The 15489-nt window shown below is 39.9% G+C and overlaps 1 protein-coding gene across 6 annotated transcripts in view; it reads right to left on the minus strand.

Annotated features, from left to right (window-relative positions):
* The window catches only part of HHAT (hedgehog acyltransferase), a 151506-nt gene that overhangs the window by 103729 nt on the left and 32288 nt on the right, over positions 1–15489 (minus strand). For 4 of the 6 annotated variants that reach the window (XM_042051432.1, XM_042051433.1, XM_042051430.1 and 1 more), the window contains one exon: positions 15071–15106. The exons of 1 other annotated variant lie outside the window; for it this stretch is intronic. In XM_042051432.1, coding sequence (XP_041907366.1) covers positions 15071–15106 — 36 coding nt within the window. Of the gene's footprint in view, positions 1–1194; positions 1262–15070; positions 15107–15489 lie in introns of all 6 variants that reach the window. One more of the 6 variants, XM_042051431.1, reaches the window with a different exon arrangement.

Raw genomic sequence — 15489 nt, forward strand, 5'->3', positions numbered from 1 at the left:
AAACAGCAATGTTAGGCACAAAAATAATTTTGAGTGGAACAAAGGGCATGTACGGTAGTAGACACTCACTTTCTGAAACCCCCTTTTGAGCTCTATGCCTTTGACCTTTACACCACTCCCTAAGCACTATCTAAAAAGCAACAAAGGTTAATGTTCTGTAAACAGGTAACTTCCCTCCTAGCACCAAAATATCTTTTAACTTGGTGACATAAATAAGATCACATCTTCTTTGAGCAATTGTCATATAACTGTGTTACCTCTGCAGTTCTGGCACACACCATAAACCTTCTACACAGATTGTGACCAGAATTTCAAAGAATCATAGATCCATTAGGTTGGAAAAGACTGGCAAGATCATCAAGTCCAACCTTTGGCCAAACACCACCTTGTCAACTAAACCATATTGTGAAGTGCCACGTTCACTTGTCTTATGAACACTTCAAAGATGCCAACTCAATCACTTCCCTGGGGAGTCTGCTTCAATGCTTAACCATGCTTTCAGTGAAGAACGTTTTTCCTAATATCCAACCAGAACCTCCCCTGGTACAATTTGAGGCCATTTCCCCTTCTCCTGTCACTTGTCGCCTTGGTGGGGAGACCAACCCCCACCTTGCCACAATCTCCTTTCAGATAGCTGTGGAAGGCAGTAAGTTGTGGAAGGCTCTCCTGAGCCTTCTTTTCTCCAGATTGAACAACCCTTGTGCTCTCACCTGCTCCTCATAGGACTTATGCTTCAGACCCTTCAATCAGAGACAATTCAATCACAACTTTTCACTTAAGTTATAGCTGTGCTAACTTGTCACTATTAATTTTTGAGAATCAAAAACTGAAAGAAAGCTTGCAGATCACATCTACAGGAAAGTACAAATAACAGAAGATTGGTCTGCAGGGGCAATTTCTGTCTGCTGTACAAAACACTTTGTCCCATCAAGGCTGATCTTTCATACAGAAGTGAAATACTGATAGTTTCTGTGAAATTCCTTAACCTGAAGTCAGGGTTTAAATACTACCTGTTATAACAAGTTCTGTAGGCAGCAGAAAACCTGCATAAGACAATGCCCTGTGCTACCACAAAACAAAAAGGCAAAAGCATTAATGAGAAATTGCGAAATTATTCATTATAACTTTTGCTCCATAACCATTGCTCTTGAGTCATGCAAAGCTCTGATCAGACAGTTCAAAACATCAACAGACCTTCAGTTCTGGAATCTGGAACCAGAGAAGGCAGGGAAAATCTTCCAGAGGTGGGTATCCCAATGAACTAGGATTGTTGCCCATAAAAGCAGAGACAAAAAGTGATGGAAGACCTGGCAACAGCTATTCTTAAAATCAGACTGAATGCAGGACAAGCAGTACTGCAATAAACACAAGACCACTGGTGCATGACTAGAAGTTATTCCCCAACTTCAAGTAAGTCAAGTGGCAGTAAAAGCATTCAGTTAATAGATGTCACATTGTATCTAATCATTGAAACAAAGTTAATCCAAGGAAGTAATTTGTTTTTAAATTACTCAAACAGTTTTTTCATTTGGCAAAAACTAAAGAACACTTACCCTTCCTGCTGAGTTTAAGCTTAATTATTGTTATGCTAACATACAGAGAATCATCTTGAAATAATAGTCCAGAATTAAAATATGAATCTGAGGCATTAACACCAAATTTTATCATACTTATCTGTTTCTTAAAATTGTCTCAGATGATAGAAAATATGTATTCTCTATTGGCAATTGTTATTTTGTGAGGAATTAATTAGAAAGTTAAATTACCCCTTACACTGGTCTTTTTTCCAGTACTTCTAATGTTGAAGCCTAAAGATTTCTAAATATAAAACATTATTTCCTTTCACATTCCTTTTTGTCAGTTCTGTAGATGCAGAGATGGTTGTTCTGTGAAAGCTACCTGTATTTTGACAACAGGCTGTATCATCCAAAAAGTATGAAACACATCATTCCCAATTTAAACACTACTAAATATTTAAACCACAAGTCAGAAAATCCCATTTTTCAGAAACGCAGAAGTGTATTTTGTCCAGCTTGCTACTAGTGTTACAGACAGTTATTTGGAGGTATGTACTCTATTCTTGCAGTGCTACCCCAAATAAAGAGAATGAACACAAAATCCCTCTTTATGCTGATCATACAAATATTGGCCTGTCGGTTGTCCACTAGATAACCAACAACTTAAAACATAATTTTTTGTGAGTTATTTTGTGAGTCCAGTTCAAATCGCAGTGACAGCAAGAAATCATAACTATAGTTGAAATGTGTTTCCACAGAGAGAGGGAGAGAAAAAGGACAAAACAGGTTTCCATGGCTACTTGGTTAACCATCCCCATTTTGCTGTTTACATAGTTTCTAAACAAGACACTATAAACAAGAAGAAATGAAATATTTATTAAGATCTACATTACAGAAAGCTCCCACCATATGTCATGTCTGTTTCGACAGCTGACTGTCCAGCGGAGCCCTAAGACACACTGACATCTACTCACTGCTGGTGCTAGCCGGTACATTATATAGCACAAACCCCTATGTGCAGGGAGGAAGCCCTTGACCCAAGTTCATTTACTAACATTTCATCAGTAATTTATTTTCAGTAGAAGATGATGCCTTGCCTTAAAACTAGGGATAAAACTGAAGTAAAAGCTCTTGCTTGGATATCAGCTAAAATTTACTGATCATCAAAGGTTGCTCTCCAGCACTACCCATTTCAACAGTTGCAGTTTTAATAATTTACTTCTAATGCAAAAGAAGTTCCTCTTAGCTTGAGTCATCACTGTAAATGAAAGGTTAATTCTGTATAACAGCACTTTGAAAGCAAAAATGTCATCTAAATCAGGTCATTTTTATCTCCTATAAACTTTCACTTGAATTAGGCTTCTTATTGCCTGGGGGAGGAAAGACAAGTAACTGTGGTACCATTAGTACCGGGAAGATTCCAGACACGCCATCAAAAGCTCAGAAGTTCCATACAGAGTACCCAGCATGGAAAATTCTGGAGGTATTGTGGAGTTCTTGGTATTTGGATATCAACCTCATTCAGTTAAGACGCAGAACTTGGCCTTAGGTCCCGTATGCGCAGCCATCACACAGCACCACAGCTCACTCCAAGAGTGACAGCAGTCCTGCAGTACTGATTTCAACAGAATCTGCTAATTAGAATCATTGAACTGTTTAGTTTGTACAAGACTCTTAAGATAATCGAGTCCAACCATAGACCTAACACTGCCAAGTCCACCATCAAACCTTGTCCCTAAGAACCAGGCCTACATGTTTTTTAAATACCTCCAGGGATGGTGACTCAAGCAGTATGGTATAATCTACTTACATAACATTCAGAGACAGACAGTTTTTTCTAAGAAGCAACATTTTTCCTGCTGTGCTTGAGGAGTGTCCTGGAAACTTGTGTAGCTTAAACACTATCAGCCTGTCTCCCATCGTACAGGCAAACTTCTGTATTTCAGTTGCTTTGTGTTTGCAAAAATTCCCATCAGTGAACGCACTTACTCTGTTAGACAATCTGTGAATTTAGCAGAGATCAGCTAATCTCTTCTCCATGGCAGGATCAACTCTACTTAGCTTACTCTTGAGCAAGATTTGCTCCTGAGTCATTCCTACACTCTGAGAGCATTCAAATTAGAACATTCACCTGAGCAAGTCATGGCCTGTTTTGACTCTCCATTTCCAGCCATCTAGGAAAGACATTTTACATATATATACACACACACATATATGAGTTCGGCAGAGCTCAAAGAAAAACACTACTGTTCTTTACATTCTAATGTCAGTTGCTTATCACTGGTCAAAAAATTGAAGGCAGTATTTGAAACTACTGTGCTTCACTAGTAAATGTCCAATATTTATTATTTTCAGAGCAATAGTCTAATCCAGATTTGAAAAGCAACTCATTGTACCAAAATGCTAGACACATTTTAAATAATCTCTAAATCTACCACAACAGTCTCTGAAAGCACTAGCACATGGAATACTGTTATCCCTATAGCTACAGGAGATAATGTTCATTACATAACATTAGTATTCACAAAAAACTGTAGAGCAATACTTAGTACTCATACATCCTCATTCTCTTTACATCAGTCAAGGTGGAATTCTTTATTTAATGGGGTTTTTGAAGTTTGGGGTTACATCATGTAACTCAGGCAAGGATACAGCATTTTGCTGTTCACACAGAACAGAGCAGCAGAGGCTGGTTGGAAAATGGAGTCAACTTTTCAAGTATTCAGCTATGTTGCTTGCAAGAAAGTGATAAATCTTCTTCAGGACAAAGGAAGCAAGAACTGTATGACAGCTGACAGTAAGAATTATCCTTTGGTTGCCATGACCTTAGCTCATTCTTCAGCACTGCATGGAAGTACTGCAATTACATTTTGGGGATAGAATAAGAAGCCTACAGCATGTTATTTTACTCACTTATTTCAGACAGTAAGATAAACAGAAGCCTGAAGCTTTTGACCCTTCCTCCCTTCAAAAGTATGGAATCTACCCAATTATTTATCACCTCTAAGATGGAAGTCTGCATGCAATTTTGATTTGCATAGCCTAATTTCTTTACGTGCTAGGAAATGAGTGTTTCCCCTTAAACTGCACACCATAAACAATATATATTTGCAAAGATGCTAACTTGCATGTTTTATACATATTTTCTTAATTTTACCTGCTTAAAAGATCACTTTTTACTAGTTTCCTATCTACATATATAACGCACCTAACTATATGCAATTAAGAGCACACACAGACTGAAATCCCTTTATTTCCTTTTTTGACCCTAAATTCATATCTGTGATAGAACAAGTCTAAATCCAATAGTTGCTTCCTGTCCTGTTTTATCATCTGTTCTTGATGTTACATAAAGTGCTTATACTAAACATCACTGAGCTCTTACACAGCATTCTTAATCCATAGATCTGAAAGTACTTTACAAAGGATGACCATTATCCTGCTTCATCTATGAAAAGAAAAAACATGGAGATCTTCAGGGTTAAATTTGGATCTCACTACATTCCCACAGTCCACAGTGAAGCTGGAATTGCACCTCCCATCACAGTACCACTGGTCAGCCAGAACAGCATCCACCTCTGCAGATGGATTCCAGAGCCTTCCATAACACTGGTGGCCTGTAAGTTGCATGCAGTAATTCCATACACCACTTAGGCATCAATCCAGAGAGAATATGGCTTTCAATAGGGTATCTTATTCAGCTTGACAATCACTAAACGCCTCCCATCCCACACAGGCAGCACTTTTAAACAGTGTGCTTTACCTGCTTACAGCTCCAAACACACCAGTGTTGCTCTCAGTGATGGAAATAACTGAGTCAAGTCCTGTGCTTGAGCTACTGAAATCAATACTCCTTCCGACAGATAGATACATTGGTACCGAGGTCTGATGCCTCCACTCAGGTATCTCAAAGTATTTTCACCTCCACACAAACTCTAAAACTACCTGACCTAGGGGTAACTAGGTATGAGTTACCAAACCTCCTGCTTCATCCTGTCCTCTCCTCTTTTTGATTTGTTTCTCATGTTCTCTCTTTGCACCTTGCTCTCAGATAGATGTTTAAACTCATAGACTGCCTTAACTCTATAAACTCTCCTGGACTATTCAGAGAACCTAGAACCAAGTACTGGAGATAAGGACTGAGAGCAGAATGTGTACTAACAACTACGTGGGTTACCAGGGTATCGATCTGATTGAAACTGCTAGACACTGCTGTTTGGCCATTAAAGAAGGATGCTCTCTATTTCAATAACACACCTGATGATGTTCTATCCAGATATCACAGCGTGAGAAACCGTTGTAGCTTACAACTTGGCGTTGAAGTTAAGGGGTTATTGCTTTGACAAGCTGTACCACAACCACCTCAAATCTGCTTCTAGGCTCAGGCAAGGTGAAGCAAGCTGACACTGAACACAAAGATGAGCCAAACAGCCATGATCTTCAGGAAAGGATTCAGAACACTCCAGCCTCCACAACATTCCACACAACAAAGTAGCCAAGGAAGAGAAAGGCATGCAAGCTTCCCTGCCCACAGGGATAAAGGGAATCGTTCTGTATTCTCTGGTGCTAACCCAGATAGGTTATGCTGAGCAGCTCTTCCTAGAATCCCGTATGTTATATGAACTACCTCCTGTCTGATCTGGTGTTTTCAGGAAGAAAAGGCACAAAAGTAGAGGAGATTGTGTAACAGACTGCATCTTCTTGAATGCACATTTCCTAAAACGGGACCATCTTCCAAAAAACACACAGGCAGCCTCACGGACTCCCATGTCATTCCCCAAGACGTTCTAGAGAAAGCGAAGTCCCATCCCCTGCAGGCGCAGCCGGGCAGCAGCGGAGCGAGCGCAGAGGACAAGCTGCGCATCCCGGGGGTGCTGCCAGCGGCAGCTCCCGGCGCCCCCGCTCCCGCAGGACTCCGCCGGCCCGGGCCAGCGGGCGGGGCAGGAGCGCCTCCCGGCGGCAGCGCCACAGAGCAGCCGGGGGCCCGCGGCAGCGGCGCCGCTCCCGCCCGGGACCGCCAGGCACAAAGGGAAAAGCCATCGGCACTGAGGGATTCATCTTCTCCCGCACGCGGCAGGGTACACTGGGCGGGAGGTTCATCACACGGCCCTTTCTCGGCGGGGGGAAGGACGGCAAGCTCAGAGCAGCAGCAGCAGCAGGGCCGGCGACAGATTAGTCTGAGGCATGTGCTGGCTGCGATGTCATTTACTGGGCTGCACACGACTAATTTACCAGAAGCTGGAGTAGAAGAGCACGCTTTTCATCCTATTTTTTTCTGGTTCTGGTCTACATCTTAATAATTCCACTACGAAGAGCATGTGGGTTTCTGAAACACGTCTGAAACACAGAACAACTTTGAAGTTTATACCATCCTCGTCCTCCTATTTGTAATCATGTCTCTTAGCATGCTAAAACACAAATATGGACCACGAGAAGAAAAAAAAGGACAACGTTAAAAGGGTAAAAGACAAAAGAATTAATCAAAAAGCAAACAAAATTAAGCAGATTTCTGTAAGTTTATACTCATATGAAACTTTGTACATGCTTAGTTTTAACTAGAAGTGTGTGGTGGAAGTTGAAGTAATACATAAAAGATATTTCTTACGTAATAATATTTTTTATGTATTCACTTTTGTGACTCTGAAATACTGATTGCTTCACCTATAAAAGATGCAAAGTCCCTCAGACTGAAATCACATGTAAACTCCAGCCAAATTCTGGCACTTACAACTAGGGACAAAAAGTTCTTGTGACACAACTTCCTGGACTACACGAAGAATAAATTGAGAATCCTTAAAATCACAGGTGGTTCAATATGCTGGGCACACACTTTCTTCCAATACACTGAAATGCAACCTTTGATGCCACTCCGTTAAAAGACTCAGTAAAATTATTTAAAAGTAGCATGAAATGAATCTTTAAATATTTCACGTTTCACAGTGTATTTCTTACAGATAGTAACTCAAATACCCTGCAACAAAAATAACAAACTGTTTTAATTCACAGTTGCAACACATAAACATGATGAGATCTGTACATTGTTAATCCCGACTTCCCCACTCCAACAGTTTAAGTTAAATGTCACATTTACATAACATTTACATAAAGATTCAGCTTTGTTTATACAAACCCCAGCCTTATTTTTGTAACATGCTCAATGCTAATTCATTATGTAACAACAGATTGTTTGCTCTTTTAAAAAAATAGGTGGTTTCATTCTGAGAAGGCACCTGAGAGACCACAATTGCTCTGAAGCAATTTAGCACTCAGCCTTTCTTACTGTTTCATCAAGTTTTTAAGGTTGGGTTGTTTTAAAACAAACAGGGTATCTTGGACACTGTCCCATGCTAAGACAGACACCTCAACTGATTTTATACATCACGGTCACTTCTGTTCAGTTCACACTTGTGCCCAATACACACAGGAGAACAGTCACAGAGCCTCCCAATGCAACCCACAGGAGTTAATTATGGACTTCTAGTAGTGGTCACGTTGGTCTAAAATTTGAAACATTTTAGAAGATTCCAAGCACTATCCAGCCTGCTGGTTTTTATTGAGGTTTTTTGTTTTCTTTTTATTAACCACTTCGCTCTTATTACTGCTTTCAACAGAACACATTTAGACCAGTGCTGACCCATTCAAAAATTGCAAACAACAGCAAACATGGCAAAACTTCCAGTGCCTCTGAAAGCAGAGCTCACAGGAGTCTGCAATGCAGCTGGATGTAACTGCAGTATTTTATAAAAAGAGCTATATTTTTCAACTTCTCCATGCATGGATGGATGGATTAGCTGCTATTCTCTCATGTTTTAAAACTTTAAAATTATTTTTGCAGAAACCCTAAGGCCCCATATTGAAAGCAAGAGAGAATTCTCTAAGCTAATACCACTACCTCTTCACAGCAATGAAATAAATGCTTTAACCTTAAAATGAAATATAAATTAGACACAAAACCAATTCAATCACATCGGCTGATTATTACAATTGTGTTTATTACCAACAAGACTACATTTTTAGGTTTAATATATACTAACAACCACAAAATTTCAAGTCTCTACAAAAGCTGTCTCCAGCATGTCACATTTACATCACAAGATTCCCAAAGATTGCAAGAATCACCTTTTGTGCTTTGCTCCTTTGCTAAGGAGACATTATTTCAGTGGTCTTTCTTCTCCCAAGGGATGTTTTTGCAATGAAACCTGGAAACAGCCTGTTTCTGTGTTAGTCTGCTCTAGAACCTTGTACCACAGCGGGCCACTCCTGACTGAAAACACTGCTTGTGCTATTTCCACCAGCTTTATCTGCACTGCTCCAGAGGAGTACCGAGATCCAAGGAGTTCAAGACTAGCGAATACTTACTAGAGTCACATACCCTACCAGTCCCCTTGTTTTGTTTAAAGGCTAGGGATTGGAGGCAGAAATGAGCCAGAAGAGAATTCAAGTACAGCAGTTACACATATCCTACACACAGTGGTCCTACCTGCACATGACAAACAAATTACCAGCATCACTGGATCGTTCCCCAGGAAGCCTATCAGTGGATTTAAGTGGAATGATGCAGTGCATCCCTTGCAGCATTGGCAGTTTTTACAGTCAACATTATTTTGATGATTACAGGTATATATAAAAATTGGTTTCCTTCATCCAGAGACTTTTCTGGTTAATCAATACAACACCTTTGTGCCAGCACTGATCCAAGTGAGAAAAATGAGACAGATACATAAAATTGTCATACCACAAGTTATACTAAAGAAAAGAGTATTGTTTATTCAGCAGGTCTCCCATAGACACACATACACACAAAAGTCAAATAGATCTGCTCCTATCAGTCATCCAGGGCTTTCAGGGAAAGCAGTACAAAGCTTTAGCAATACTGGTCAGGATTAACCTCATTTGGAATAGACCAGCCAAATTCACACAGTGCAAAAATTCCTCCTTAGGGCACCACGTTTTCCTCAAGGTGTCTGAAGGAAGGTGAGCGCAGCACTGGAGCCATTTTTTATGGCAAAAGACTGAGGTTACATGCTGACTGAAGTAACAGCCTGAAAAGAGAAGTCCCAAGGGTACAAACTACTAAGGAACTAGGAGGTGATTGCACAGGCCACAGGACAGCAAAACTGGTACACTTTTATCCACACCATCTATCAGAAACAAGTGGCCTATTGGTGTGAAGGACCCCTAGAACCAGACACATACTTTTTTTCTTAGGAAAACATTGTGGTTTGCTTCAGAAGACAGTTTGGGCACACACTGTTGTGAGAGTTGGGACTGTTCAGCTTAGAGAAGGCTCCAGGGAGACCTTAATGCAACCCTTCAAGACTTAAGGGGGGTTTATAAGAAAGATGGGGACAAGATGTTGAATAAAGCCTGCTGCAATTGGACAAGGGGTAATAGCTTTAAGCTAAAAGAGGGTAGATTCAAACAGAGGGAAAGAAGAAATTTTTTATTTCAATTAGGGTGATGAAACATTGGAACAAGTTGCCCAGAGAGGCAGTAGATGCCTCATGCCTGGAAATACTTGAGGTCAAATTGGACAGGGTCCTGAGCAAACTGACCTAGTTGAAGCTGTACATACTTGTTCCAGGGTAGGATGGCCTAGGCAATCCTTAGTGGCCCCTTAGAATAAAAACTATTGTATGATTCTATGACTGCTGTGCATGTTTGAAGGCTGACTAGGTATCCAGGACACAGAGTGAACCAAAAAGTCAAATTTCTTGACAAAACAAAGTAAAAAGAATGTATCCTTGGGATATCTAGCACTTTCAAAGGCAGAAGTGTCTTTCCACATACCTTTATCAATGCTGCTGGAGAAAATGGAATCTCATTAATACTGTGCTGTCTAGCCCAGCTACAGCATATTAGATGATCAATGGTATTTTACGGGCAGCTACATTCAAAAGAGCAGCAGAGACTGTACAGCAGCAGCAGTGGTATTTGGTTCCCCATAGGAGGCCATGTGTTACAGAGAACCTCACACAGAATCTGTGTCCAGCTGTTGGAGCCAAGAATCACCACTGAGCTTACCTAGCAATGGAGTTAGAGAACTGCTGCAGCACATGTTGACTCTCCAAGACTTGTGTGCATTAAAGAGAAAGGGGAAGCTCAGAAGTTCAGGGGTTAGTATTGTGCAATTTTTTGGATGTGTTGGGGTTTTTCGGCCAGCTGTTTTTGTGGGGTTTTTTTCAATACAGTGATAGAAAGATCTGCTTGGGGTTTTTTTTAAGCAGGAGTATAGATTTCTTCAGCTTGGGACAGCCTGAAGATGAGGGATCCCATGGGATTCCACAGCAAAGTCATACAGAAGTTGAGCAAGATGATGAACAGATTTTTCCATTTCTTCTTCTGTAATCATACCTTAGTTAGGACCAAAATCCCCTCTTTCACCATAGGACCATTCTGCCCTTACCCAGAGGTGCCCTTTTCCTAACTAAAAATCAGTGGAGGTCACCACACAGTAGATTTTGATTCTAGAGGTAAACTATGCCATGCTTTACCTGAGAAAACTAAAAAAGCGGCTGGTTTTCAAGTTTTGTATTCAGAGTACCTTTGCTAACTAAGCTAACCTAAGTAACCTGCAACTCTAAACAAGCTAAAGTAATTGCAAACCATGGGGTGAGCTGAGAGCACTGCTAACAGATGGATGCCTTTCAGAGACACTGGGGGTGCGTGGTCCTGCAGCTCTCTTCAAAGCCAGATCTGTACTGAAATGAGTATGATTCACACTTTTTCAAAGGCACAGCAGAGCTGAAAGCATAGAGATTTTTCAAAAGAATCATGCCTGCAGGAACTGTCATTCTTCCCCACTGTCCTCATCAGTGCTGTCCTAAAGGAAGCACTGTTTGGCATCAGGACAGTAAATATTCCCACAAGTTCACAATTTTATTTTATCCAATGCCCTGTTCTCAGCACTGGATGAAATGCCTAGATAAAATAGCTTCAGTGAGCAAAGAGCAACAGGCAGCCTCTTAGTCTTTCCCCTCTAAACTGCTATACTAAGGGCTATTTCTATATATTTTTAACTCTGAAAATACACCTATTGCTCCATTCTGAGAATGCTCTGATTTAGGAGAAAAAGGGTTGTTTCTCCTGCAGTCACACTGGAAAAATATTACTACATTTGTATAGTACTCATGTGATTTAAATAGGCAATTAATAATTTTGGTAATCCCAAAAGTAGTAACAAATAGATTCTTTTATATCATTGTGTGAAAACAGTGGGCAGATGACCTTCCAGGTATAGTAGTATATTTTTCATTACTACCAAACCCCAGTTTTCATCACAAAAGTACTAATCCTTCCCCGGTGAGCTTCCATGATCCCTGTTTCAAATACAACGGTATAACTAACAAATGTTCAAAACCCAGACCCCCCATATACTCAATTGCACTTTATCTTCACAAATATGAGTTCCATGACACCACCTGATTTCAGCTTGCAAGCAGTAATTAAAAATCTAGTCCCAGAATCCAGTTCAGTCCAAGCCAGTAAACAGCATATTATTAACCATTGCAGTATAATATGTACCTATCCATAGTACATCTGAACATACAGGACTGCTAAACTTTTCCAAGCTATCTTAAAAGTGGTATCAGAAGCACAGTTCAAGACATAGACAGGTGGACAGAAATTATTTTCTATTAATTTTTTACTAAGAACACAGAAAAAACCCTGTGTAGTTGTAATTCTCTATAAAACTTTGTGTCATGCTTCACTTGGGGAAGCCACTGACTCTGTATGCCAGGCTAGTACATACAGTCCCAGTTCCTTCAATCAGCATTTAATTAGGCAGATTGTCCTTTTAGCAGAGACTATATTTAGCTTTGTTGGCCCCGCATTTTATATTTGCAAGCTTCATACTGGGTTCCCTGTTCCATGGCAGGGTGGCATCATTATATTTAAAACAATATAACTTCTTGTGCATTTCAAATCCCAGCTCATAGACTTTCAATGCTTCCTGCAACTCAGGTCTGTTTGGGTTCAAGTTTATTCTTTCCTACTGTTTGTATTTCACACAGAAATGAAAACTGTGAAGAGGGCAGTATGACATGTGTGACAGATACTTTATGAACACAGGAGATGAACTGCAAGTTCTCACGAGCAGAGACTGTCTAGGCGAAAAAAGGCAGTAACTTTCTAAAATTCACAAGGCAGACCAACAGAAGAGATTAGCACCAAGTCTGTTTCCTACTCCGAATCATCTACTAAAAGGATTTTTTTTTTTTTTTTTTTCCTTAGTTAAGGAAACACCAAGCAAAACTCATTCTGGTACAACAGAAGGCAAAATTACTTCCTCCTTAGCAGCACAGCTACAGAGATAGCAGATGATGGTTCTCCAATTGGTTAACAGAGGTAGATAACAGGCTGAAAATGTCTATGCTAAGGTTAGATGAGGAACTGCATAGGACACAGCTGGCTTTGAAAAAATGATACATTAGTCAAAGATGACATTCAACTCATGCCAATTCCATGGTTATTTGCAGTCCAGGATCGCGCAAACATACAACTTAAATACTGCATCTCCTTGGGATGTAAAGCAATGTTGTATGAGGGAAAAATATCTTACTACATTCTTTGTATGAAGCAAATGAAAATATTTTATGGCAGAAGCATTACCAGGGCGTCAAACTTAGTACATTAATGCTTACCATGATTCTACTCTTGGTTATGTGGCTGTAGGCATTCCCAGGAGACCTTCTTAGGCACCATACTTCTTTTGTAAAGTAGCATATTTAAAGCCATGTCTTAATATGATTTCCATTTCTTATGCAATTATTTACAAACAGAATCTGCTTGTCAAAATATAGATGTAACTAATTTTGTAACACTGATACCAGAACTTAAATATTCAGTTGTCTAAGAACTCTAAAACACAAGTACACTCAGTAATATTGACACTATGCCTTCAGTGAAGGAAGCTATCTGCTAAACATTGTAATGTTACACACAAAGAAATACACAAAATAACCCTAACCTTATAAAGTCTACTGCTCAAAGGTTATGAGAAATGGGTTGGCCTGTGCAACCTTAAAACAAACCTGATTTTCCTTGTGATGTAGGCGTGTATGATCTCATATCTGGTGCCAAAAACCACTGCATTAAAGCCACAAGGACTCATGTGTGAAGGTTTGAGACAGTCTTTATGCAGGAAATATCACAAAGTAGCCTAAAATAAGGAGTTCAGCAGCAAGTCATCTCAAGGAAAGGCTTATGGTGGGATCCAAACAGCACTCTGGCTCATACATACTGGGCTCATTCTTCCAAGGTAGAGTTCTTCACTGATAGATATATTGCACCATTCCAGTGGATGAAATAACTGATAGAATTAATTCTGTAAGTGCCCAAGACTACAGAAAAATTCACCTTTCACAGCACACACTACACTTCTTTGTAAAGATCAGTAGATGGTAATAGCTTTTTTATTAAAAATGAAGGCAAACACATTCTTGGTGAACATCTGTGACTATGCCCCCCACAAAAAACTCTAAACAGCAAAAACAGTTTCTCAGTGTAGAATTCAAATGCATTAACCTCCCTTTTCTTGCTGAAGTGCCCTGCTTTAATTGCTTCATCCCTCTAAATATCATCCACCAAAGTACTCAAACAGCGATTCCACTTTCCTTATTCATCTTCAGAACACAGTCCATTCCATGCATTGAATAAATTGATTTTTCTGTTGAGAATATAAGACTCCACATTCCCAATTTTCTGTAAAATTCAAGCCCTCTTTACAAGGTATGAAGGTACTAGAGTTACCAGTATAAGAGTTTTTAAAAGCTTTTCTGCAGTACAAGAAAAATTAAGATTTTCACAGCCACTGAAATTTCCTGAGTCACGTTTTCCTTTAGAAGTTCATTAGAGAGTGACATTGGGTAGATATCCAAGACAAATAGTTAAAGTTTTTCAAACTAATAAATAAACAGAAGACAAAAGCAGATCTTGCCATAGAAAGTATAAAGTAATACTGAATTCACAAAGTGATTTTTACTTGTAACAACAGAAATGCTTTATAACACGCTTGCTGAGATAGGTTTTTGCTGAGATAGGATCTGTTTTCTTCATAGCAGCTAGTAAGGGGCTGTGTTTTGGATTTGTGCTGAAAACACGGGGATGCTTTTGTTACACACAGTCAAGGCCTGTTCTGCTCCTCACACCACCACTAAGAAGTAGACCAGGGGTGCACAAGGGGAGGAGGAGGAGGGGACACAGTCAGGACAGCTGACCCCAATGGATATCCTACGCCATACGGTGTCACACTCGGTGTATCAAGCTGGGGGAAGAAGGAAGCAGCTGGGGGATGTTCTGAGTCATGACATTTGTCTTCCCAAGACACCATTGCACATGATGGAGTGAATGAATTCCTTGTTTTGCTTTGCTTGTGTGTGGCTCTTACCTTCCCTATTGAACTGTTACATCATCCCACGACTCTTCTCAGTTTTACCCTTCCAATCCTCTCCCCATCCCGTTCTGGGGAGTGAGCATCCATGGGCCTGGCTGCCAACTGAGGTTAAACCACAGCAATATGGAAATACAATTCAAAATAAGTATTAGCTTACCTGACCAGAAAGCGATGCAGCCCAACGTCAAAACTTCTGTAAGAAAAAGAGATCCACCAAATTATTAAAAAATACAACTCTGTTGAGTATTGTACAAACACTGTGTTTCAAAACAATAATACCAAATATAAAGTTACTAGAATTGATTAAACAAAGAGCAAAAGTATAACACAACTTCCTTTCTGTAATGACACATGAAATTTAATATGATAATCACATGAAAAGATTTAGGTGCATGTTAAAAAGCTCACAAATCTCTTGTTGGAGTATTTATTCAGTAAAGTATTAACATTCAGAGTATTATAACCCACATAAAGCACAAATCGTGCATACGCTTACTGGAAATAATGTAAGCATCCTGGTCATCAGCACATTTTCTGTCATATGCAAGTAGATCCTCTGTGCAAAACTGCTGCGGA

The sequence above is a fragment of the Corvus kubaryi genome, unplaced genomic scaffold (genome assembly GCF_017639235.1).
Source record: "Corvus kubaryi isolate FWS band 111438036 unplaced genomic scaffold, C.kubaryi_AGA036_p1.0 76, whole genome shotgun sequence".
Classification (NCBI taxonomy): Eukaryota; Metazoa; Chordata; class Aves; order Passeriformes; family Corvidae; genus Corvus; species Corvus kubaryi.